Source organism: Scomber japonicus, chromosome 12, assembly GCF_027409825.1.
Source record: "Scomber japonicus isolate fScoJap1 chromosome 12, fScoJap1.pri, whole genome shotgun sequence".
NCBI classification, from domain to species: Eukaryota; Metazoa; Chordata; class Actinopteri; order Scombriformes; family Scombridae; genus Scomber; species Scomber japonicus.
This window is the reverse complement of record NC_070589.1, coordinates 24,826,053-24,853,716: the sequence shown is the minus strand read 5'-3', so window position 1 is coordinate 24,853,716 and position 27,664 is coordinate 24,826,053. Positions and strand designations below refer to the sequence as shown.

The window sequence follows — 27,664 nt, the reverse complement described above, 5'->3', positions numbered from 1 at the left end:
CACCGATATGCAAACCTTAACGATACCGAAAAGGCAACTCAAACAAAAGCAAAAACCTTACCTTTAAACTGGGTTACGTGTTTCCACCGACTCATTCGAGGTTTCAAGTGAATTATTGCGCAATATAAACAGATATTTCCCCCCTAAAATAGCTGGACGTTAACTGTAGCCTACGGCTGTGTGACGTTCATGGCTGGGTTTTTTGAAAACATCGCAGCCGTTCGTCGTCGCTTCGTCCTCTCCGAGAAGAGCCCAGGCGAAAACATGCAAGCCACACTCCCATTGGCCGAGAGGGAGTCATGTGACCTGCCATAGAGCTCCGCCCCCAACCGAGCTTATAAAGGTCTCCGTCTGCTTGGGATAGACTGTAAATGGGTATGTGTCATACAAAAAAAAGAAAAAAATGGTTTAACTGTTTAATACATGATGTATGTTACGAGTTAATCGGCGTTAAGTTAATGTTAAGAGTGTTAGTAACGCTGTGATGTGTTTGTTAGGTAGTAGTAATGGGTTTTAACGTGCATATTTTGGACTGAAAAAGGCAGTAATGTAATGTAATGGGGCACTTGACGTCATCTTTTCCGTTGCTGCCGCTGCTGCTGCTGCTGTGTTTGCGGTCAGTGGGAATTTTCTCGAAGATCATGGCCCGGTGGTTAACACAGGAATGACTGTTTCCTTTCTATTTTCTCCTTCTATTCTACATCATTTAGTCACATGTTTTCATTAATAAACCCTTTAACTTGCCCCTCTCTTTCGCCTTTCCCCGCCAATTCTTTTTGTATCCACCCAGCTTTGAGTTGGGGTTGCGCAGTGACATTTGCATCATGGTGGTGGGTATATAGCTGCGCATGCGCCATGGTGCATAATATTATATGTTGCAGAGCTTGAAAGTCGCAAGAGGAAACCGGGGATGGGGGGAGGGGCACCGGCTAGACACGAAAACGCCACCGGGGCGGGATGGAAATGACAGGAGCAGTTGTAGGAAGGGGGGCTGTGGTGTTGAGTCTATGTATGGCAAGAGGATTTATCATACAATAGTCTGACCGGATTAACTTTACTGATATCTGCAGTCCATCTTTGACTACATAAGCAAAAGTAGACTTTCATTACAATTTGACTTATCAAAGTGCTATCTTATTATAAGACACTTCATATGTTTCCATCTTAACTCTTATTTTCTTTGTTATATGTTTTTAATGCTGTAGATTTACAAAAAAGACTGAATACTGCCTGTACTATGTTAATCCCAGGAACATTGCATACATGTATATAACCTCAGGAAGTTCTGCATTGCACATCTATATATGGCAGATTTATTTGCACAGATTGTTTATTGTATATGGTATTTTATTTTATTTATCACTTTCACCCTTAAACTGATACTTTTTTCCACTACACTGCTAGTGTCAATTTGAATTTCTTTGGTATCAATAAAGATGCATCTTATCTTATTTTAATTAAGACTTTTGCCAATAAGTTATAGCCACATTGTAGTTTTCAGCATGTACATTTTTAGATCAAGTTTATCAATCAAGACTAGTTGAGACTCATACAACACATTTAGTTCTAAGTAGTATTTCTTTTTATTTTAACTTTGGATGTTTGAAACTAGGTTAATATTATTAGCAGAAAGCAAGTAGTCTTAGATGAATTGCAGAAAATCTGTACAATGAACCCAGTCAAGGTGAAAATGGCTCGATGTAATCTGTCTAAGTCTGATTTGTTAAAATTATTCGGATATATATTTTGTGTATGTGCATGTGTGAAATTAAGTTTTTAGTGTTCCTGTTTCATGTGCTATAATTGTAGCAGACAGAAAAAGACATTACATTTGGACAAATATCTTGACTTATTATTACTTGCTGTATTGTAACTGATGATATCTTGAAAATATTCTGACTGGTCACAATGTCATCATGACTCATCAAAACGCCTTTACATGGATATTACTGATTCTCTGGTGGTACTGTTTACCATCTTTCTGGAGGGCTGTCACGGAAATAACACCAACAATAAAAAAAAAATAAGCTTCTTATCTTCTAGAGCACAGTGTCATGTGGTAAAGCTAAGTGATAAGTAATACAATACATTCTCTCTAAAATGTTGATGTATGTAATGGAGTCATTTATCGTTTGTTTTAGTTAGCTACATCAATCTAAATCAGTTCAGAAAATAGCCTCACTTAATTGCAATACATATTTTAGACCACGAAAAGATGTGGTAGAATAATTGTAACAATTCAATAAAATACCAGATTTTTAATTCTTCCAGAAAATTAAGAAACACCTAATTTCAGGCCTACACATACATATGTTAAACTCTACATAGTTGAAAATAATTAAAATCTATGTCAAAGAATTCTTTAAAATAATTTATTTGTTCCTTCTGGCCAGTTTCATACAGAAAAGTCTGCAAATGGAAACATTTTCTAGTGACAGCCTGGCAGATGCTGCAGTTGTTGTTACAGGCAGAATTATAAATATATTATATGTACCATCAGATCTGTTTACAGTTAAATCATCTCCTCCTCTTGTTGGTTTCTCTGTGAGTGACACACTGACACCTAGAGCACAGGTACATGAACAATTTATTTACACAATATGTTTGAGTAAAACATAATAGCAGGTTCAGGGACAAGTTGCTTTTGGAAGAAAAAGCAGATTGTGGCCATAAATGTCTACAGGTCTGCTCTCACACCAAAGCCTGGTCCTGGAGGAGGCTCTGTCAGAGAAGTCAGTCCACCAGCAGGCTCACAGGAGAAACGGCCATTCCTACAGTTAAAAGAAAATAGATTCAATCAGTCTAAATATGACAGATAATTCAAGTTGATAGTTTTTTAAATAATAAAGCAGTGATGCAGTGATTGAGATTTAGTTAATCAGAATAAAATATTAGCGAATCCTTGGTGGGTGTTTTGTACATACCTGGGCCCTGGTGGTGGGACTTTTCCTGCTTTAAGTTCATCAATAATATGCTCGATATCCTGAGGAGTGAGGTCCTCCTAAAAAATAAAACAAAAACAGGATGAATGAAAGAAAGCAGCACATACATCGAGCTGCTGCTTTTCAGTGTGAGTGGTCTCATGAGCTGAATTATTAAAAAGGTCTTTTACACATCTGTCAACATGTATAATGAAGACCTTCTCACCCTCCTTCACATTGAAGAGAGAGGAGGGGAAATACTACATTAAGAATTAAATTAGCTCATGATATAAAAAGCATTAATTCGTCAAGCATCTTATGAAAGTAGCTTTTTAAACTCCTCGTTTAAACATCACACTTTCTTTAATAATAACCCTCTCGACTTTCATATTTATTATTATCATTATCAGAAATAATAGGTTTCAGACTGATTTTTCCCCTGCAGTGGCACCATAATGCAACAGATAATTTGGTGCTGTCACCAATTTGCTCCTAAAAGTGCATCAGATAGTAATATTATAGTCTGTTTTGTTGTTGTGGCTATAAAAACTCATTATCCTGTATTAGTTGGCTAAATGTTAATAATGTGCTACCTTCAAAAGATGTCAAAATGGCTTAAACTGTCAGTCAAGTCAACTGCTCAGTTAAAATCCACTTCATAAAAAAACAAAAAAAATTGTAGATTGCCTAAAATTGGTGGTAAACAAGGTTAAAATTGTGCCAACTAATATCTGATTTGCTTTTAACTCCGGCAAAGCTGGGCGGCCCACGTCGTTGTTACACACAGCTAAATCACTGTGGTTGGTGTTTATTATTACTGATGAATATATAGTGTTATCCTACAACACTTGTTCACTACATTATGCCTTAAGACTAGATCAGATATTTAAACCCCCAAAACAAATCTAACAAGCTATTAACATTTCATATCTGTGCAGTTACACTCACTATTACCTCCGTCCTGAGCTTCTGGTTTGCAGCTTTAAGAGCACTGAACCACACATTCAAGTTCTTCGGTCTTAAACCAATGACAAACTGACCTTCTTAAATTAAACTAAATGCATTTAATTGATGACTAAATTATTTTAATAACCAGAGAGTGCTAGTCATTCACATAAAACACTTACTTTAGTATAACCTCCCTTTAACACCTAAGCAATTTGAGATGCTGCAGAAAACTTACTTTAATTGGGTCTTTCTCTTGTGCTCAGCTTGCAATATCTACATTTCCCATGGTGACTGAATGCAACATTGGTTTCATGTGATGTTAAACAGCAAATCCAAAAAGCAAGCTTTTCATATCACACCTGGCTTGTAAAGTTAATCTTACCAAGGTCATAGGTGAGATAATATTGTTATTTCAGCGAGATGATTATTAAATTAAGATTGATTATATTTCTTACTTCCTTCCTGTTAAATTATTTAAAGCCAAACGTGTAGACTATACAACACCTGCACAGGATTCCTAAGAAAAAATGTTCAAAAAATAGGTGGCATTTCTGAGAAAACGGTTGCAAGATGTATCCTCTACATTCTTTGCAAAACTCATTTCAGCCTTTAACCTAATTTTGTAAATTTAGTTATGATGTTCAGTAAAGAAGCCATCTGCACAGAGTAGTCCAGCACTCACATAATAGTTGTCATTGATCTGGACCATCGGCGCATTCACGCACGCTCCCAGGCATTCCACCTCTATTAGTGTGAACATCTTGTCTGGAGTAGTCTCTCCAACCTTGATACCTGTGGAACAAAAGAAAAAAAAAAGGCATGTTTATATTTGGCTCATTTCCTCTGGCAAGCTGCAGATGTACCAAAACACCAAAAATATGTAACTCAAGCAGTACGATCTGATATTACACAGCTGCAACATGATCTGTGAGTTATACTAAAAAGTATAACCTCAGTATTTGGTTGATTGAAAGAAGAAACAGACTGAAGTAGGCTAAGCAGTCTTTCCTATGAAACTCTTCTGGATTGTGTTCAGTCTCACATGTCTTCTTGTTTGCTGCCATAACATGCTGTTGTTTGAATACTGCTGACAACTGTATATTGTCATGTTGCTCCCACCCTCTCTGTTTACCTCAAATATACACTTTTTTTTTTTTTTTAAACAAGCTTTTTTTTTCATCTGCGTCTTTATCTCTTTATTGGTGTGCCGCTGTAAAATGGAAAATTGCTGTCATACCCAGTTTGTTTTGGATGGCCTCCAGGATGCTGTCTGAGTTGCAGAGCATGCAGGGAGTTGTTGTGCAGATCTGAATGAAGAACTTTCCCACGGGCTGACGCAGGAACATCGTATAAAACGTCGCTACTTCGTACACTCTCATCGGAGCCACTTCCAGCACCTCGGCGACCTGAATGACAATAATTGCAGATATTAAAAAAAAAAAACGTTCCCTTGTCGGCAGCTTTCTGGATTACAAAAAAAAAAAAATCTAATTGGCATCACAAAGCTGTACAACAAATTTCAGGAAAAACCAAAATCACTTTACCTTGTTCATGGCGGAGATGGGGAGCCATCCGTGTTGTCTCTGGGCTAAATCCAACACAGGGATGGTGGCTGCTTGCTTGTGTCCATGAGGATACATTGCAATGATGGCCTCAATCCTCTACAGACAAAACACACACACAAATTATTTTAACATGTTTGTTGAGTTGACACAGAATTACAATCACAGCATTCCTCTTTCATCATTTAAACAAATAAACCATGTAAAACTGTAAAAGTATGTTCATACAAAAGCATTACCTACAAAGACATTTAAAAGAGAATCACTGAGAGCAGCATTACATCATACATGTTAACATCAGCTAACAAAATCATCCCTGTTTAATCATGTTTAAAATGAGGAGGTGCTCATACTTTACTCTCCAGTATAGCGGAAGATAACCATTAAACAGAATATCGACAGAAGACCTGAGTGTCATGTTTCAGCTTCTTAGAAATACAGACAGAAGAGCCGCTCTGTAGGAAAATACACTGGCTAAAACTAGTGAATCAGAGACAGGCTAGAAAAGGGTGTGAAGCCACATAATTGTGTAAATGGTAGCAAAATAAAACTATTATAGTCATAAAAGAAATTACAGTAGGATAAGTGTATCTGAAAAGCTTAGTAACATGTTTGCTCCTGGATTTGCATTCAAGATTCATGCAGAAACACATCACGGTATTGTCACATTCAGGTGGGGAAATATCAGATATTGCTGCTGGCTTCAAATAAAAAATAATGCTGCATCACTGCATCCTTCAAACGTACGTCTCAAGTTAGATGTTAGGCTTACCTTTTTGTTCACATCAGTGAACTCAAAAGGGGTGTCGGGGTTGTTGTCAGGTGTATCTCTGTGCTAAAACAGAAAGACCTTCATGTTAGGGGACAATTCATATTATTTACATTGTGCACTAAATGTATAAGTGTCCTTAGTCATCTTTAAATAACATTTATCAGCCAATTTCTATTAAAACCTTGTTAACAAGTTATCAAATATATTAATACATTTTTAATACATTTCAGTATGAGTGGTACATTGTTGGTTGGTATTATGAACCCATTTTTAAAACCATTCTCATGCTTGAATATGAACAGTATTTAATACCATCATAAATCCTGAGGGGAAAACAGGTGCCCCCATCACACCATGAAAATGACTCCACACGGATAACAAATTGCTAAGTTATTTCTACTTCTGCACACACTGCCCCCTTGTGAGCAGCAAACAGCATTTATGCAATTAGGAGAACAACTTTAATGGTTTGTTCATAGTTTTAAATGAATTTATTGGTGTTTGAAATTTTGTCAAACACAATGTTCTCAGTTAAAGAGAAGTGGTTCAAAGACAAATTCAGCTAAATGATTTTTTTCCCTCCAAACCTAGACAAAAAACATCTTTTCTATCAAGGGACTAGAAACCATGGTGTGTTTCCATTACATGAGAGCGTCACTTGTGATGTTTATGCTGCAGTGCATGACTCTAGCAGCTTATAAAGGCAGCTCCCAGGATAAATTAGGAGCTTTTGGAAAACCAATACCTTTGAGATCATTTCAGCAACAATCAGAGATATCTTAGCAACAACTTCTTATGGTGATGCATTAATCATTACACACCATAATTTAATTGTCCAATTTTAGCAACATATATAAACATAATAATGTGACTGTGTGTAAATTACAGCTGAAGATAAAATAAATTAGATGGACAACCAAAACCTTAAGTCTCCCAGATGTGCTTAAGGTTGACTCCTGTTGTTTTATCTGATTTCATAAGATCTCAGTCCCACTTTTTAGATTGTATCCATTCAGAATGGGTTTACTTGTAATAATATATTTTCAAATTATGGATTAAATGTTGCAATAGAATATGTGACGATGCACTTTAAGATCACAAATAAAGGAACATTTCAATAACAGCTAAACTTACTGCAACGAGAAAGAGAATAAGTGATAAAGAATGAACTAAGTCACAGATCTAGGCAACACTGATCATAATTCAGAATATTTTAAGCACCACAAATATAGCAGTGGGTCTTCCTGTTCTTCCGGTGCATTGACTATTGACTGCATCACAGTAGTCTCGTAATTTATCAACAGTTAAAATGAATAGATATGAAAACCAGCAACATTTACGACAGTGTGTCATTCAGATCTTGGCTGAGATTTCAACAAAATGACAATCGATTCTCAAACTCATGTATAATTAACAGTGTCTGGTTTAATGCAACCCACTATATCTCCTTCACTTTTGAGAAGCTAATTATGAGGTGTTCAAACGTTTAACAAGGATAGCTGACAACAAAGCACCAGCTGCAACTCTAAATCCAGCGTGTTCTGCACTTCTCTGATAAAAACACAGTGACTCACCACAAAGATGCCGCCAGCTCCAGCACGGGCAGCAGACTGATGCAGACTCCTGACCTGTCTGGCCTAAAAGCAAGAAGAAAGAAGACAAATAAAATACCCCAAATGTGATGAGCTAAACACTATATATATACACATTTAACTTATTATTATCCCTACAATTCAATTACTGCAGAACTAATAGTTAAACTTTCTAAGCTGAGAGGAGTCATGATGAGATACTTGTGGCTGTTTTGTTTTGCTTCAGACAAGAAACTTCATATGAAAATTGTTTAATAGAAAATATTAAAAATTGAAAAGGTAAGAACTGGCATTGTTGTCATTGCCTGCCATAGTGACTTTGTTAATTGCTTGTTGATACACAATAAGATACAACTTTGTATTACTGAGTCATATTTAAATGTACATGTCTTAATAAATGATCCATACAGTCATATAAAGATGTACTTTTTCATTAGCACTATCACATCAAATGAATGTCTGGTGTAGATTAGTTGTGGTTAGGACATACACCCTAGTGTAGGGCTGGGCAATATATCGATATTATATCGATATCGTGATATGAGTCTAGATATCGTCTTAGATTTAGTATATCATAATATCGTAATATGTCATCAGTGTTGTCTTTTCCTGGTTTTAAAGCTGCATTACAGTAAAAATATATAATTTTCTGAACTTAACAGACTGTTCTGTTTTTTACCTTTTACCCACTTTGTCATTATATCCACATTACCGATGATTACTTATCAAATATTGTGTCATTGTGTAAATATTGTGTGAAAGCATCAAGAGTCATCTCTACATTATCTTTGCAATATCGATATTGAGGTATTTGGTCAAATATATCATGGTACTTGATTTTGTTCATATCGCCCAGCCCTATCCTAGCCCCACTTTGTGTCTTCAACTTTATATGGCACTCATCAATAAAACTATAGGACAACATGTAGAATACTATTATTATAGAATATTAAAGTCAATCTACAAGTCCTCAGTGATCACACACAATGAGGACATCAGTTAACATCAGCGATGGGAGTAACTAGTTACATGTAACGGTAACTTAATTACAAGATAAATGTAACTGTAATCCAGTTACAGAGAAAATGCTGATGATTACAAAGGGAGTAACATCTGAAGTCAGACCTTTAACATCTTTCTCAGGAGGGTTTTTCCCTCATTTTTTAATCTTTTATATGGCATGGACTTATTTGGAGCACACATGAACTTAAATGGTGTCACAGTACCAATTAAGCCCATGCCAGACATTTGACTTTTTTAACATATCTTTATTTTATATTCCAAAATCTACATGAACTAATGAATACATTTTCAAATGAGAGATAAACCTTGCTTTATAAGAAATCATCTCAGTATCCATGAAAAACACCTGAACTTAGATTTTGGTGCCTAATGGGTACACTTACTCTAACAGCTGAAAACATTCATTAGAAAAGTTTTTCATTAGAAGTAGTTTTTTAAGTAATCTAATGTAATGAGTTACATTACTTTGATTGAGTAATTGAAATAGTTACATCACTTATTACATTTTGAACAGGGTAACTAACCTGTAACCTATTACATGTCAGTAGCAACCTTCCCAACACAGGTAATATATAATATATAACTCAATAAAGTCAGTGATCCAGATGCCAGTGTTTTAAAATACTGAACAACAACAGGATCAAAACACACACAGAGCTAAAACATCAAAGTGTGGAGGTGTACATCGACCTCACGGTGCTGTGACCCTAAATCCTCCAAACATTAAAGTCTCTAATATTGATGTGAAAGTCCGTATCAGATAAATGAACATAATGAAGCTAAAACCAGTGCTGAAATGCTCATGATAAGACTTATTTCTGCACTGCTCGTTTGTTTGATCTTGTAAACATTTGACAGCTGCAAACTAAACTAGCCTGTTTGCTAATGTTACCCAATGTTAGCTGTTAGCTTAGCGGCCTACCCCGCTTTGCCCTTGTGGGGAGTCATAACGTTTTCTCTGCAGATAATCGGAAAGAGAATGAGAACATGTAACCCAAAACACAATGTCTATCACAACCATACCGTCTGCGACACTGCAGAGCGAACAGCAGCGGATAGAAACATCTTGGGGCTTGAAGTTTGGTCCCGGTTCGTTAGCAAATGGACGGGACAGCAGCGGCAGGCATCGACACAATCTGGCTCGATTAACTGACGTAGAACGTTACGTCAATCAGCCGCGGCGCAACTGAATCGATCCCAGATCAAAAGCGATGATGCTGTTTGGTAATTTCCTCTGAGCTGTTATAAAACCTGAAAGAGGGTACATAAGATAGTGTACAGCGAATTAAAATTGGTTTTCAGGCAAAGGTGAAGATCTGTTGTTGTTCAGTATTTTAAAACACTGACAAATGGATCACTGACTTTATTGAGTTACACATTATATATTACCAGTGTTGGGAAGGTTGCTACTGAAATGTAATAGGTTACAGGTTAGTTACCCTGTTTAAAATGTAATAAGTGATGTTACTATTTCAATTACTTAATCACAGTAATGTAACTCATTACATTAGATTACCTTTTAAAAAAATACTTTTCTACTTTTAATAAATGTTTTCAGCTGTTAGGGTAAGTATACCCATTAGGCACCAAAAAAAAGCGTTTTTCATGGATACTGACATGATTTATAAAGGAGATAATTTTTTATAAAGCAAGGTTTATCTCTCATTTGAAAATGTATTCATTAGTTCATGTAGATTTTGGAATATATAATATTTTTAGACTTTTTATTTTTAAAAAGTCAAAAGTCTGGCATGGGCTTAATTGGTACTGTGACACTATCTGAGCCCATGTGTGCTCCAAATAAGCACATGTCATGAATCAATTTATGTATTCAGTAACATGTTAAATATTTAAAAAATAAGGGGAAACCCCCCCCCTGAGCAAAATCTTAAAGGTATGACTTCAGATGTAACATCCTTTTGTAATCATCAACATTTTCATAAGCAACTGTAATGACACATTTTTTTCTCAGTAACTGTTACAGGTTACTGTTACATTGATTTTGTAAGTAAATTATGTAATGCTGTTACATGTAACTAGTTACTCCCCTACACTGCATTCAGTAGAGATACATTTTTTTAATTTATTTTTTTAAAAGAGTCAGGCATTTTTTTTCATTGTCATGTGATTATTGATTTTGTTTTAATCAACAAAAACTGAAAATATTTTAATATTTTTTTCTTCTTTTTTTACTAGAAGCATGTAGTCTTATTTCATGCAAACTTTTTTTTTTCTTTGGTGAAATGCAATGTGACAAAACAGAAATATGTCAACAACATTTTTAAAATGTGGTGCAATGTGGTGATAACATAATACTGAGAGAGTTTATCTTTCCTGAAGAACTCTTGAAAAAATATTACTGTCATGCAAATGAAATAATTAAGAATCTACACAATGTAAAGATATAGGTATATATATATATATAAATAAGAAACTTCCATAGTAAAAACACATTAAAGATACTTGTTTTTCTGGCAGCCAGTGAAATATTGCAAAATATTGTTCCCTTTCTGTTTATTTTTTAGAGCTTCCATCACCCTCCCCTCATATCGAACCTCCCTGCGCCTGCCTGAATCCCTGCCATTCATCATGCTGCATACCTCCTCCTCCTCCACCTTCTTGCTCAGAAAAATAATACGATCAACAGGCCAGGGAGGGCTCACCCAATGAAAAAGTGGGAGTGCTGCTTACTGCAAGCTGATTGGCTGCCCTGGCACTAAGCAGACAGTGAGAGAGCCTGTAACTCAGGGATTAGAGGTGGGTCTTTATGCATGCTGAATTGTGTTGCCTCAGTGCAGGAGGCCTTACAGTGTTCTTACCTTACCCAGGAGGATCCAGACAGATCAGCAGTGACTCCAGATTAACCCATTTTCTGACTTACTCTCTGATGGTATAGGCCCATCCGCATCTGCCTCTCCACAATGGTTGTTCCTGCATCTCAGGACAAAATGTACCACCCTCCTGGTGACCTGCAGAGGGATGCTCATGTGCCTGATTTTAACTCCTATTTGGCACTGTACAGGAAGTCTCTAGAGAATCCAGAAGGTAGGTCAACCACCACAGCTACGTCTTTTAGCATAGCTCTTGCTTTACTGCTACCTCACATCTCAGTCTGAGCCTGTCTGTATACAGTATCTGTTTGTGTTTATCTGCAGCCTGATGACTTCCCATAACACTGACACTAAGTTCCACTTTGTTTCAGCTTTCTGGAAGGAAATTGCTGATGACTTTTTTTGGAAGAAGCCGGCAACAGGACCAATGCTGCAGTACAACTTTGACGTGACTAAGGGAAACATTTATGTCAAATGCATGGAAGGGGCCAAAACCAACATATGCTATAATGTCCTGGACAGGCATGTGAAAGAGAGGAACCTCGGTGAAAAAGTAGCCTATTACTGGTAAGCAATGTCTGTCCAGGATGATGGGAAATGCAGCCTGGCGTTATGCCAGGTATTCCAGTCAAGAGCAAATGCTCTGCCCCCTGCACAACCCCAGTGCTTCAAAACAAACCTCAGCCAGTGCAACACCACTGCCAGTAATTCAATCTTCAGTCTAAAATAGATTATTTAAAGGATTTGTTAAAAGATTTACCAAACTACACACAATTTGGATCCAAAACATTTTACAATCTAGCAGTACAGCAGATTGTAAGCTTGTTGTACTTTGTTACAATATAAACCTACTTTTATTTGAATCTTGCCATAATCTTCCTAAAATTAAAGTCCGCTAAGAGCCTAATTGATTGCTTTCAGTGTACAAATGTCCTCAGATGCATATTCAGTTTGTGCACTTAGATTTTCTTGTTTTCAACTTCTGCCTTCCACTAAACTGTTTCAAATGAGTAGCTTCCTGCTTACAGTAAAGCCACACACCCCTAACAGCTCAGCATAAAGTATGTACTTTTACATTGAACATTGTTTTGACTTTACATAGATATCATAACACATATTTGTTCTGTCAACTGAAGAAGCTTAGCAAACACGAAATAGTTGTCCTGCAAGCTCAGCAGTAATATGGGTTGAATGGAACTGGGCACAATGGAAACCAGCCATCATCCACAAGTGTCTCAACACTGTTTGCACTGCATCAAAACATTTACGTAATATCTGTTTGAAGTGTTTGCTATGCCACCATAAGAGGAAGACATCACATTTTAGCTAAACAGCATTTATATATTCTGTAACATATATTCCATCAATATATATGAATATATTAGGAAAAACAAAGACTTTTCAAGAGAATAAGAGTGAGTTATTCTAGAGAGTAAGCCTAAAAATAGTAATGCAGATGTAATAACAGTCTGCATTAAATTGCATCTCTAGCTTTGATTCAAAAGTATTAGGTTTGAAATCGAGTCTGAGGTATTCTGAAATGAGTTCAATGTATTTGCAGCACAGCAGCTAAAAGCAGCTACACCATGTTTAGACTTTATGGCAGATGACCTCAGAGGTTTAGTGAGTTGATGTTATAACAGAAGGTAATGGATTGTATTTTTTGCTTCTAAACCATTTAGTGATTCATAAATGTAGAAATGGTGCTTTCAAACCAACTCTTTGACAGACAGTACAGAGATTTGAAAACTGGAATAAGGTGCCCCGCTTTGTTGGTTCATTCTGAATGAGCGGCAGAAAGCTGTCATTTTTAGAAAGACCTGAGAAAATCCTATTACAGTAGTTTAACCTACTAGAGTAAAGGTGTAGATTAGTCACCTTAGAGTTTGTCTGTTAATTATATAGTTAATGTTTTATCTTAATGTTATAATAGGCAACCTTGTTATTGTCACAACATGGCCATTAAAATTCAGATGATCAGCAAAAAGCAATAAACTGAACTAATGAGAGCATTCAGAGATTGAATAAAAGAGGTCCAAAGATTGACCCCTGTGGAACTCCTTATGTAACATTGGTTTGCTCTAATACATATTTGCCAATATACACAAGTGGTGGGTAATGACCTGTAAAGACAATCAAATATTTGGACTTTTTCACATTGCTTATTTTTAAAATGATCCGGAGTAGAGTTATCAAGCACCATTATCACGTCATCGATGTTCAGCTAAGTTTAATAATAGCTGTTCCATTTATGATTGCAGCCTTTCATCATGGTAATAATTTATTTCACCATTTACAAAAAGGTTACCGTCAGGTCGTTTCTGTTTTGGCTTCTATCCTATGCCAAAGGCTTACCCCACCATGCTATCTATTGGCCTGTGAAACTTTGTGCCACATAGTTTTCTAAAGCCTGTTTTGATAAACAGCCAAACCCAATATAGAAGCAGTTACAACAGGAACACGTTATCTCTCCTGTCAACTCAGGACAACCTCTGATGATACTGATGGAGGATACTTTGTGTGGAGAGTGTCTGCATCTATGAAATTATATATTTTTAAAAACACAATAACAACACACAGGCTGAACATATAATCGGAGACAAGTTTTACATTACAGTAATAGATTTTTTTCCTCTTGTATGTTGTCTTCCTAGGGAGGGGAACTCACCTGACCACCACATGACCATCACCTACCGTCAGCTGCTGAGCCAGGTGTGCCGCTGCGCTAATGTCCTCAAGCAAATGGGTGAGAATCTTCAGTAGTCTTCATCAACTACAGATTATTCAGCATCTAAGCTCCCTTGTCCAAAAAGAGCTAACTCAGTCACCCTGTAAAAGGTGACTGAATCATTTTAAATCTTTTTAGCAGTAAAATAGAACAAGAAAGAAATGCAAACATGTTTTAACTCATTGCTTCTTACTTCTAACATGATGTCAAACCACCTCTGAAAAATGAACATCATCATCATCTCATAGACAGTTTACTTAACATGTAATTTCAGTGTCATCTGAAATCTAGGATATGTTTATGGCTAACATGAGCTATAGCATTACATGATATTGGCATTGTCATCTGGCCCGTATCCAGCCTACCACAACTGACTAGACAAGGCTCTATGCAGCCTGTGCAATGCATTGCGTGTCAGTCATACTGTTAAAGAGGTGTTGGAGGTTTACTGAATACCGAACGTGTGACCTCAGGATTGACAGCTGAATGAATCTTTAAGTGCTGGTCCTATGGATATTGCTGCACTCTCCACAGGTTGTCTGGTAAGAATAGCAATGGCGTAAATAGGTACATAGTGACATACGTACACTCATTGACAGGCCAGTCATTTAGTGCTGGTAAATTAAGAACCTCTCTTATGGATATGGTTCATTCTCATGGATGCACAAGAAAGAATAAACCAGCATACATGAAACAAGAGTCCACAAACTGCTGCAGTGAGTTAAATAAAAGTCAAGAAATTGCAGCAATGTGTGAAGTACAAGTTCAACACCTCTTAGCTTAGCTGAGCTCAGACCTTCACCCTGCTCACTCACTGAGTTAATAGACAGCTGAACAGAGGCTCTCATTGGTGCAGGGCATCTTGACACTGTCAGTTCACATGCAGTCCATGTGCAAGGCAACAGACTGTGCATGTAAACTGTGAATGGGCTGAAAGACGAATGCCAGTGCTAAAACTGGTGAAGACTGGATGACCTTGTAAACACATGCAGCACAGTATCTGGCCCATATTCAACATGCTCACTTTACAGCTACCTTGTCCTTCCTGGCACTGAGCTGGAAAGTGGTCCAGATGTGTCCCCATTTCTCAAATGGTATATTTTGGTGTTTAACTTTTATGTTTATAGTTATTGAAAACTTTGTTTCTTCGATTAAGGTGTGAAAAAGGGAGACCGGGTGTCTATTTACCTTCCCATGATCCCAGAGCTGGTCTGCACAATGCTGGCCTGTGCAAGAATAGGTGCTGTTCATTCCATCGTGGTAAGTATGAACAGGCACTTTCACTTATTTTATAGGATTTAAGAGTCATGATGCAGTTGTGTTTTTAAAAAGTACAAGTACAGCAGATGACTTGAGTTACTACCTGTGACCTCATGCATTGTCTGCATATTAAATAACTTTGAGATGAAAAACTTTAGTGCTCCAAGCAGGAATCTTTTGTTTTCTGGTGCTATGTCAGCAAGCATGAACCTGCATTTGTGTCAAAGAAACATCCTTCTTATTTCAGAACATTTTTTTTTTTACAACACATAGGTTTGGGTTTTTGCTGCTTTGACCCAATTTCCCAGGAAACCATCATCTGAAAACTGAGGTCTTGTTTCTGTTAGTCCTGACTGCCCTGCTCCTGCACTTATCAGCTCTTCCCTGTGTGAACACAGCACTCACAGCACCTGCACTCAATATATGGGTCAGACATTTACTGGCTGTATCCAGCCTGGGAGGAGATCAGTCAGGGTTATTTTGTAGGCAAGCCAACACTATTTTAGCAATTCAACCTTCCCCATTTGTGCAAAGGTTAGAAGTCCTGTTAAAAATATCTCCTGGCTGCTCCAAAGCGAGTTCGTTCTTATGACTTGCAAAGGCTTGTTTTTGGCAAGCATAAATGAAAGCGACCTTGCTCATGCTTGGTCATTGTTGTAAATGTTCCAACTCTGAGTTTCTATCATATCTAATGTGAGCATTGCTTAGCAACATAACAATCTGTGGGATGGCATCAGCTTTTTACGTAGTCATCACTGATCATAAATTAGCTTTGAGCAGGGCAGTCAGTGCCATTCACGCTCACAAATGCAGGTGACATTTTGTTGAATCCAGTGTCCTGTGTGACCTGATTCATAATGCTGTCATTAACACTACAACTTAATACTCTGTGAACTGTTAACCTCAGCCAGAACACGAGACCCTGGCTGGGGGCAACTAACAGTCATATAAAAGGCCAATCATAGATGTCTGCTTTGTTATGTAATGCTGAATAAGTCAACTCTATATATGGTGAAGAGAGGGTGCAATATGCATTATCCGTGTTTGTTGTTTGTTTTTAAAACAAAAATATGGATCTTTTGCTGAATTGCATGGCCACAAATAATCATGCTAAACCATAAATAACATATGGAGAAAAAAGTTATAAAGACAATATACTGACTCATTAAGGTCAGTGACACAATGATATCTAAAGTTTGCTAACATTAGCCACCATACATACCAGACTGATTAAGGCTTTAGCAATAAAACCCTGCTACAGTTTATGATTTAAGTAAAGCAAAGACAACACCTCCTCCTTTCAGTTTTCTTCTCTTTCTTTCTCTTTACATGCTCAGTTTGCAGGTTTCTCTGCTGAATCTCTGTGTGAGAGGATTATGGATGCCCAGAGCAGCATCCTGGTGACAGCAGGTAGGTCCAGCAGCCCATCTCTGAGACATATGTGCCAACACAGCAACACCAGGATGTGATGTGGCGTATCGCTCAGTGACTGTAAAGATTGTTGAAACACCTCATCATCTATTTATCATCTGTCTCTCTGTCTCTCCCTCCACCCCATTGTAATACACAGATGGTGTTTACAGAGGAGACAAGCTGATCAACCTGAAACAGATTGCAGACGAGGCACTGGAGAAGTGCAGGGAAAAGTAGGTACTGCTTACAAGGCTGCCAGTTTCTCGGTTCTCAGCAACCGCCTGTATTTACACTAGCTGCTGGTAATGAGACTCAGCCTCTGCCATACAAGTCACTGGACACACACGCAGTAAAGCCCTATCAGCTGCTATCAGGGATGTAGAGGAAATACACAGCCTGGTGTCCACATGACGGGGGTTGCTGGGCAACATGGAGCGCTCAGATTCATCAGGGAAGTCTGAGCTGCTCACCTACCGTGGCAACGGGAGCCTGAGAGGGATGCGAGCGTGTGAAAAGTAACAGCATGCTGGATGATGGGGGCCTGGAGATGTTATTGGGGATAATATGAGTGAGTTCTATGGGTGTGCCAGGTCCAGATACTCTCAGGGCTCCTTGATATTTTCATTTTAAAATCTTCAACTTATTTACATTTCATTTTAAAATCTTCAACTTATTATACTTAATATTTACTTGCTTTTATATGTTATATATTTTATTGATGTAATACATGCCAAATCAAATATATTTATAGAGTACATATAAAAACAGCATCATCCAAAGTGCTTTACAGAGTAATTTAAGATACAATTTTATCGTGCTATTAAAAATTAAGGGGAATCAAAGACAATTTTATAGCTGGGATTTAAAAGTGCTGATAGATGGACACAGGGAGACTGAGACTGTCCCATACAAAGAAAGCAGCAATGGAAAAGGCTCAGTCACCTTTAATACAGTAATTATGCTTCTTAATATTGTAATTCTTCCACTACTACATCAGTTTACATTGTACATACACACCTGCTGCTCCTCTGCTCTGTTTTATCTTTTTGAAAGGTTTTGTTGGTGGAGTTTGTCCTTGTCTGAATGATAGGTGAAAGGATAGAAGGTGTTAAAATTGAAAAGCCACCTGAGATGAATACTGTATTTAGGTTGGGCTATTTAGATGAGCTGGGAGAAAAAAAGCATTTAAAAACTCACACAAGAAAAGAGAAAATGTTCCTTTTAGAAACCAACACAGGTCCAAAAATCTATTTGTGAGAAAACATGACCCTGACATTTTTTTTAAACTTTTGTAAAGCATGACAGCACAAGCACTCAGAGGAGAAGAAAAGAGGATTTGATGCATTTTACTACCTCTCACACTGCTTCTTTATTTTGTCACAGAGCATCATCTAGCGTCACTAAATGCCTAGTTGTCAAGCACCATGCACTGAAGACAAAAAGTGGATCAGCATGCAACAAACTACAGGTAGACCTGTTTTAAAAATTGCCACTTAATGTTCTTACTTCTTTAAGCTTAGATAGTGTGAAAGTGGGACAGTAATTGTGACACGTAGAGTGATACTAAGAAAACCTCAATGACCAATGCACTGATACAATGCTATAATCATATGTTGAAATCCAGAGAAAACCATGAATCTCCAAATTTCAGAAGTCTCTTATCATTTACATCCATTAACACTTCACAATCTAGCAGAAAACAGCTGTTTGTGTTCTGCTTATGACAAGCTTATATTTTGGAGATGTTTTCACAGGACAGCAACAAAAATAGGATTGCTAGGAATTAATACCTTTTCACGTCCTCTTGAACACGTATCTGTGAGAAAACCAGATTAGAGTAGCTGCTGCAATATTTGTACAGGGTATAGGCCAGATTTCTGACCTTTTTAGGGCTACTACTGTATATGTATTCATGTCATAGATTTTATTAATATGACTGTCCTATCATCCTATCCTGCATCTGCACATTTTTAGTAACATTTCTTTCATTTTAGCCTTGGTTTTCAGTTTCCATAAATCCTCCATCCAAAGAATATCATAAATACTGCAGCTGAAACTAAAGCACAAAATTTAGAGGAACACAGTTTTCATGTGTAGCTATTCTTCCAATTTGGGATTCAGTAAATGCCTCAGAGGGAGACCATAAATTATAGTCAGGTCAGAATTGACACAGTGTGTTGCTGCCTGGGCTTTTTGGCACACGATGTGAGCAGATGTAATGAGTGGTTTTATGTGTTGGATTTGTTCCCTGTTATTCTGGTGTGTTCAGACCCCCTGGGACTCAGACTGTGATGTGTGGTGGGATGAGGTGATGAGAGACTCTCCTGAGGAGTGTGAACCAGAGTGGCTGGACGCTGAAGACCCTCTATTTATCCTCTACACCAGCGGGTCCACTGGAAAACCAAAGGTACACTAAGACACATTATCAAAAACATACTGTTTGTCTGAGAAGAAAAAAAAAAACACACCACAAACTCATTTTTTGCCTGTAAATAGTCAGTGAAACCACATCTTTTTAAACAAATCACAGTATCTGTTTTCCACTTTGATAAGCCTGTAATGATGTGAACCATACTGGCTTTTACGTAATCTGCCGGCATCAGACAGTGAAATAGTACAAATGAATGGTTTCCTAATGCTAAAAGGCATAAATGCAATCCTAGAGAGTCCACTGCAATCTCCACAATTACATCTGTGCTTTGTATTTTTGTGTGCATTAGCCCCCAAAAAATACATAAATCAGAGCATCCAATAATTTGATATGCTCTTCCTTCTTTTCTGTCATATGTACACACATGCACGAATTCAAGCACACACACGCCTGCAAACACACATACAGATGTTGTCCTAGGTCACTTTTGGGGACATTACATAGACTAACATTTATTCCCTGGAGACTTACCCTACCCTTAACCCACACACGCACACACACACACACACACACACACACACACTCCCCTCTGCCAGCATCAAGAGCCCCTTTATTTCTGCTGTCAGTCGCTGTGTGTGGACCAATTACCTCCTCCATCCTGTGTCTATCCATGTGTATGGTACAGGGTGTTCTTCACACTGTTGCTGGGTATCTGCTCTACACGTCACTGACCTTCAAGTATGTTTTTGATCATCACCATGACGACGTGTACTGGTGTACAGCCGACATTGGATGGATCACCGGTCACTCCTACATCACCTACGGCCCCCTTGGAAATGGCGCTACAAGTGTTCTGGTGAGTTGAAAGAGACTTTGTTCCTTATAATTTATTAAGGATCTCCACTGTGCCATGAGAGGGCACAACTATAGTAGTGTTAGTCACCCTTCTCAGAGATGCATGTGTGTGTTCTACCCAGTTTGAAGGCATCCCAGTCCATCCACACGTTGGCCGGTTCTGGGAGATTATTGAGAAGTACAAAGTGACCACCTTTTACACGGCTCCCACAGCCATCCGCCTGCTGATGAAGTACGGACGGGAACCGCTGCAGAAGTAAGTGTCTGCATGTGCTGAAAGTCACAGCACTCAAGGTTGTCTTTTTGCTCCAGAAGCTACAGCAGTCTGACTTTTCAAAGCACAGCTGTGAAATGATAAGCATCTCCAGCTCTTCATATGAAAAATTTCACCTTTGATTTTCAAAGACCTCTTTCACTGTGCTCGCTTCTTATGTAACATTTCACTTGGTCATGAAGAAACCAAGCTGTATGAATAAGGGCGTGACAGAGGCACAGTGAACATGCTGTTTTCATGCACTGGATGGGGCTACATGTTAAAAAAGACACCATGAACTTCTGGTTCTTAATGAGTCAACACTCTCTACACACTACCACCTTTTAGATTAGAAGCTAAAAACATCCAGACCATTTATCACCTTCATGACTAAATAATAATAATAATAATAATAATAATGATAATAATAATAATAATAATAATAATAATGCATTTTATTTAAAGGCGCCTTTCAAAGCACTCAATGACACCTTACAAGGCACATATAACACAACAACAGTACATCAAACAATATAAATCAGGTGACATTTAATGCTAGGATAAAGAATAAATATGAATGTGACTACTACTGCATTAGTACAATAAATAAACAAGAATGTGATTGCATAGTCAGTGTGAGACAGAGTATGCCACTCTAGGTGCGTTTTCAGGCGGGAAGGCTCTTGACCCCATGGTGGTTAAGTTGGCAGATGGGGCAAAGAGCTGGTTGGCAGAGGAGGATCGGAGAGTTGGAGAAGGTGTGTAGATGTGAATAAGTTCAGAGAGATATGATGGTGCCAGGTTGTGAAGGATCTTGAACGTGAGGAGTAGAATCTTAAAGTCAATGCGGGATTTGATAGAGAGCCAGTGAAGTTGCTGCAGGGCAGGAGTGATGTGTTCAATAGAGGGAGTTCTAAAGTAGAGGATATGATCTCTTAAGTGAGTCAGATTGTTATGTTGTTCGGTATGGGAATCAGTGTTGTGAGATAAAAACGTTAAACCCTAAAAACCCTAAAAAAAATTTCATCTTCAACACCAAAAGTAAACATGTTAAAAAAATATAAATGGTGCAGGAGAGAAATGTGAGTCTATACTTGATGTCGCCTCATGCAAAACAGCCACAATACATGATGGTATCAACTGCAAACTGCAAAAAAGCTTCTCTGCTGTGAAATATTGGAAATATCAGAAATCATTACAAGTGAGGTATAGATGAGATAAAGTGGAACATGGATTAATGATGGAATATAAGATTTCTGAGGGATATTTTGTTATATATATGTACATTATTATATTTTCTGACCTGTCTCTGTCAGGTATGACCTCTCCAGCCTGAGGATTCTGGGTACTGTTGGTGAGCCGATCAACCCGGAGGCGTGGCACTGGTACTACGAGGTGGTCGGTCAGAGCAGATGTCCGGTGGTCGACACTTTCTGGCAGACAGAAACAGTAAGTGGGAAGGAATGACATCTGAATGCAATTAAAGGGGAAGTCCACTTTTTTTGAAGCATCAAAGTTTGTTTACAGGTCTTGGGAAACAGCACATGTCAAATAAATTGCCTCAAATTATACCACTTGGGGCTAAAAGTTTAAAAATCATGGAGGAGTGAGGAGTGTGAGGTTAGAAAGACATCAGTTTACCAGACCTCTGTAGCTGTTTTGAAGTCTAGATCAAGTTTCTGTCCATATCCACCTTGTACATACGCCAAATGAGTCACTTTTAAATATCTTTTCATTTCTCTACAGGGAGGTCATGTCTTGACTCCTCTGCCAGCTGCCACACCACTGAAACCAGGCTCTGCTGTAAGTGACAACATCTCCTTCATGATTACCTCATAATCTGACATTTGTATGTAAATCTTAAACATACCCGTATCTCCTGCATTGAGTTTGATCAATAGAAGTCATGCTGGTAAGGAAAGGTTGTATATGTGCGAATACATCCAACCAGTACATTGAACTAAAACTGTGCAGGAGGTGTAGTATTTTATAATATAAATGTTATTCCCATCAGTAGATTATGATCAAGGTTGTAAAAAAGAGAGATGTAACACATTAAATGTCTCATATTTCAGAGCTTTCCTTTCTTTGGAGTGGAGCCGACAATCCTCAACGAACACGGGGAGGAACTGGAGGGCGAGGCTGAGGGTTATCTCGTAAGTTCAGCTCATCAGGTCCAAGATTTCTATTCATATTATTCATATTTTTATATATATAATTCATATTTTCTAATTAATTGACTTGAAAGCAATGCTATTTACAATTATTTACAGTTGAAGCACTTAAATTACTTTTTAAAAAATGTGTATTGCAGGTTTTCAAGAGGCCCTGGCCGGGTATCATGCGCACTGTGTACAAAAACCATGAGCGTTTCGAGAACACCTACTTCAAGAAATTTCCAGGCTTCTATGTGACTGGTGATGGTAAGACACACACACACACACACACACATACATACACACACACACACACACACACACACACACACACACACATACACACACACACACACACACACACACACACACACACACACACAAATCAAGATAAAAACTCAAGTTCCCTCTACCATCGCTCAGATTAGCCTTTTTGGCACTCAGGATTGTTTTCTCACTAAAATACCAAACAGGCTCTTGAGGAAGAGTTTAAGATGCTAAAAAAACTCTTCTTGGGGTTATGCAACTTGTTTTCTCCTTTTTTTAGGCTGCAGACGGGATAAAGACGGATATTACTGGATCACAGGAAGAATAGATGACATGCTGAATGTGTCAGGTATTGTACTCTTACTGTCTGATAACACAGCTGCTTCTGAAAACCTTTTAAAGAAAGCCATTACAACACCAAACTGATCTATTTTTACGTTGTTATATAATGTGAAAAGGACCGATTCAATATTTAAATGAGCACATAACCTTTCATGAACATTCTTCCTCTATTTTTATGATGTGTCACTGATGAGACTCACGACCTTGTGCGTTTGGTGTCCTCCAGGCCACCTGATGAGCACAGCAGAGGTGGAGGCAGCGCTGACGGAGCACCCGGCTGTGGCAGAGGCTGCGGTGGTGAGCAGGCCTCACAAGGTGAAGGGCGAGTGTCTGTACTGCTTCGTCACTCTCAAAGACAGAAGGGAGTTCAACCATATACTGGTGGAGGAGCTCAAGAGACTGGGTGAGGCTCAGAGTCGGGGGGTTTACTTGTGGTTTAAGGAAAGAACTACACTCAAAATGTCTTGGTTCATCTTCAAACCATCCCTTCACTTCAGTGTGATTTGTAGGTTGAATGCTTAACAACAAAAAGCTATGGCTGATGTACCTTTAATAACAGGGTTTATTATGATATTAAAATACCGTATAGTGTATTTTCTCATGCAAGATAACTTGGCTAAAAACATTGATTGTTGATTGATAGAAAACATATTTTTTTCTGACCTTTTCCTAATCTTTGTCTTTTATTTAGTTTTTAGTTTAGTTTTTGCATCTTCAGACCCCTAAACATAGTTCAAATTAAACAAATGAGAATAAATAATCTTTTTAATGGAATACCTCATTGTCATATGTGAAGAGGGGTTGCAAGACAATGTTTTAGTTTAAGAGGTCATAAGGTAAAAAGGTTGTGAACCACTGGATGTGTCCATTAACAAAATATGGCCAACCTTAAATGAGAAGAAGTAATCTTTTTAATAGAATACCTCATTGTCATATGTAATTGATCAAGTTGTTAATCAAGCATAAGATAGCCTAGCAAACACTCCCTGTTTTTCTGCTTTTCTTTGAGACATTTTTCACTATTTTTGGACAATTCAGGCTAAATTATTAATCAAACTATCAAAAAAAGATCAATAAAGAAAATATTAAAATGCAGAGCATACTGCCTTAATGTAGATATCAGAGCAGCTACAAAAGTTTAACATCAGAAATAAAGAGCAAAGGATTTACCATTTCATACAGACATTCAGCAATAAAAAAGAAGGATAGCTGTAGAAGAGGCAGAGTAGCAGGTAATATTTCTATCTTCCACGGCTGCTTGAATTCAATGCAGCCCTAAGACATTTTGAATAAACTGTCCTAGAGACGTCTCATTGTTCACAAACTAGTGACGTGCTTATACAGGCACTTTTATATTAAAGTTCAGGCTTTGTGTCTGGGGTGAAGAACAAGAAAGTAACAGATGTGCATGTCACTGATTCCTTTTCTTTTTCTTTTGTTGTCAGTGAGAGAAAAAATTGGACCAATCGCCACGCCAGACTTCATTCAAAATGCTCCAGCACTCCCCAAAACCCGCTCAGGTAACAATTCAACACCTCTTTAACCCTCCTGTTGTCCTCAAGTCAAGGAAGGAAGGGAGGAAGAAGGAAGGAAAGGAGGAAAGGAGGTAGGAAGGACTGCCGGAAGGAAGGAGGGATGGAAGGAAGGAAAGGAGGAAGGAAAGGAAGGAACGAAGGACTGCCGGAAGGAAGGAGGGATGGAAGGAAGGAAAGGAGGAAGGAAAGGAAGGAAGGAAGGAAGGAAGGACAGAAGGAAGGTAAAAAGGGAAGAAAAAAGGAAGGAAAGAAGGAAGGAAGGAAGGAAGGAAGGTGGGAAGGAAGGAAAGGAGGGAGGAAGGAAAGGAAGGACAGAAGGAAGGTAAAAAGGGAGGAAAAAGGAAGGAAAGAAGGAAGGAAGGCAGGAGGGAAGGAAGAAAGGGAGGAAAAAGAAAGGAAGAAAGGGAGGAAAGAAGGAACAGCCAAAACAGACTGGGTCAATTTGACCCGGGAGGACGACACAAAGGTTAAATCAATATCCACTACTCCTTCTCCTCTACTCTCTTCTTCATCTGTGTCTTCTTCCTCTGACTACGCAGGTAAGATCATGAGGCGAATCCTCAGACAGATCGCCCGCAACGAGAAGGACCTGGGTGACCTTTCAACCCTGGCAGACCCTAAGGTGGTGGAGGTGCTCTTCAGCCAGAGATGTGAAGCTGCAGCCTGAACGAACACATCTCTCTCTTTTTCTGTCTTTTGTTATGCAACGGTGAAGGTGATCACAACCTTCCCCTGTTGGATCCGGGAAGGTCGTGATGCGCCCTCCTCTTTGGGACTGAATGTAGGGACTGGGATCAGAAAATTACACTGCTGGCATTGAAGCATTTAAATTGTTGTTTTATGTGGAAAAGACAATAGAAAGCAATTGAAAACGTCCAATAAAATGTCAGCGGTGCATTTATATAAATGTACAGTGATGATGGAGGTTGTTGTTGGTTTGTGTTTGGGCCAAAATGTCTCATATTATTTGAGGAAAGAGTGAATCCCTCTTTAGAAATAGAGAAGACAACTTCTCACAGCTGATTACTGATGTATATTTTCAATTTGTGGCACATTTATATGACCTGAGAATAAACTGTTGAATCTGTTTGTTGCTTTTGTCCTTTTTTACCTTTGAGTGCAGCAGCTGATTGACGCCCTCATGTGGCAGGAATCATCCTCTGCAGATGCTATGCTGTTACTGTAAGACCCCCCCCTTTTTTTTACTCTCCTGCTGAGGCCTTTCTGCCTTTTGTCATCTGAGCCACTAATGATGCACTGTGCACACACAAGCTTTGATGGTGGAGCAGCGATTATGAGAGACAGAAAGATCTGGGGATGACAGCAGAAAAGAGGAGGAGGTTTATCTTAAGTGCACTGGATTCTTTTGAAATTACAAGCATGAGTAGGTTTGAAAAGAAGAAAAAAAAAGGGAGCAATAATCTGTTTTTAAAGAGATTTGATTGGATCAGGTTGTTAAGAAAGTAACTCAGAGGGACCGCTCTCTTATCTTCCCTTTTTTTTTAATGTACAGTGGATTTCTTTTGTTTCTGTGCATCTGCCTCCTCTACACTAGTCTGTGTCACATGCATGCAGCAGTGTGTATGTGTGTGTGTGTGTGTGTGTGTAGGTGGGGAGGACAAGGAGAAAAAGAGCCCAGAAACACAGCAATGGACATTATTACATTGTTACATCATCACCCCCCCCCCCCACACACACACACACACACACCCAGCAGCAGATAAGTGGTTACCATGACAACCTCCTCAGCTCCTTTTAGCCCCCCCACCCCATCCACCCCACCCCTCCTCCTCCTCCTCCTCCTCCTCTTGTCACAACAGCAGTCTGCAGATGTTTTGTAACCTGCAGCGTTAACCGAGTGGAGCTCTGCTACAAAAACAATTATGTTTCTAAAATTATGTATCTGACTTTTTTTCGAGTCAATGCTTATGTGTGAATTACTGTCGATTTTTTTTCTTATTTTCAACAAATCTCGTATGAAAAAACAACCAAACCAACAACGTACTGATCTGCTTACAAGTGTTGCGTGTGTATCCAAAGATAGGAAGAAGAAAGAAAGAAGAAAGCCTGATACTCTATATTTTATGCGTCTGTGCCAAAAACTATAAAAACACGTCCATGAGCCACACTGCTGCTGCACTGGGTCACATGTTCCTTCACCAGGAAGAGTTTGGTCACATTAGTTTGTTAACCCTCCTGTTGTCCTCGATTCAAGGAAGGGAGGGAGGGAGAAGGAAGGAAAGAAAGGAGGAAGGAAGGGAGGAAGGAAGGAAAGGAGGAAGGAAGGAAGGAGGGAAGGGAGGGAGGGAGGGAGGGAGGAAGGAAGAAAGGAAGGAGGGAGGGAGGAAAGAAGGGAGGAAGAAGGAAGGAAAGGAGGGAGGGAGGGAGGAAGGAAGGAGGGAAGGGAGGAAGGAAGGGAGGAAGAAGGAAGGAAAGGAGGGAGGGAGGAAAGAAGGAAGAAAGGGAGGAAAGAAGGAACAGTCAAAACAGACGGGGTCAATTTGACCCAGGAGGACGACATGAAGGTTAAGAAATGGCTCCAAACAGTAAAAACAGTGATCATGTTTTCAATTTCCAGAGCATTTCCAAACACACACACACACACACACACACACACACACACACACACACACACACACACACACACACACACACTTGATGTAATTTGACATTTGACCGAAATGTAAACTGAACACTTGTCACTATCACTCAATCACTGTCAAACATCAAGCTCAAATTCAAACTCATCACAGTGACAAAACCTGAGAATCATTTCAGGTTTCAGGTGAAGCCAACAGTGACTAATATTGATCAATAACAAAATCTAATCAGACG

The 27,664-nt window shown here is 38.6% G+C and overlaps 3 protein-coding genes across 3 annotated transcripts in view; 1 reads left to right on the top strand and 2 right to left on the bottom strand.

Annotated features, from left to right (window-relative positions):
• ankrd12 (ankyrin repeat domain 12) overlaps positions 1–183 on the bottom strand; it is a 41,312-nt gene extending 41,129 nt beyond the window's left edge. The window contains exon 1 of the mRNA XM_053330234.1: positions 62–183. The gene's annotated coding sequence lies outside the window, so the exon portion shown is untranslated. The remainder of the gene's footprint in view (positions 1–61) is intronic.
• A 2,386-nt stretch (positions 184–2,569) lies between these two features.
• ndufv2 (NADH:ubiquinone oxidoreductase core subunit V2) lies at positions 2,570–9,998 on the bottom strand. The gene is made up of 8 exons (XM_053330239.1): positions 9,842–9,998; positions 7,778–7,840; positions 6,204–6,266; positions 5,414–5,530; positions 5,107–5,275; positions 4,552–4,661; positions 2,925–3,001; positions 2,570–2,771 (listed from the first exon to the last, which is right to left on the bottom strand). The coding sequence occupies exons 1-8, from the start codon at positions 9,881–9,883 to the stop codon at positions 2,678–2,680; spliced, it is 735 nt and encodes a 244-aa protein (XP_053186214.1). The 5' UTR covers positions 9,884–9,998; the 3' UTR covers positions 2,570–2,677.
• A 1,601-nt stretch (positions 9,999–11,599) lies between these two features.
• acss2l (acyl-CoA synthetase short chain family member 2 like) lies at positions 11,600–25,916 on the top strand. The gene is made up of 18 exons (XM_053330237.1): positions 11,600–11,863; positions 12,021–12,216; positions 14,304–14,395; positions 15,534–15,637; positions 16,975–17,047; positions 17,208–17,283; positions 18,434–18,518; positions 19,320–19,457; positions 20,107–20,277; positions 20,399–20,532; positions 21,846–21,978; positions 22,276–22,332; positions 22,605–22,685; positions 22,844–22,952; positions 23,233–23,301; positions 23,521–23,697; positions 24,740–24,814; positions 25,369–25,916. The coding sequence occupies exons 1-18, from the start codon at positions 11,740–11,742 to the stop codon at positions 25,494–25,496; spliced, it is 2,022 nt and encodes a 673-aa protein (XP_053186212.1). The 5' UTR covers positions 11,600–11,739; the 3' UTR covers positions 25,497–25,916.
• The last annotated feature ends 1,748 nt before the right edge of the window (positions 25,917–27,664 follow it).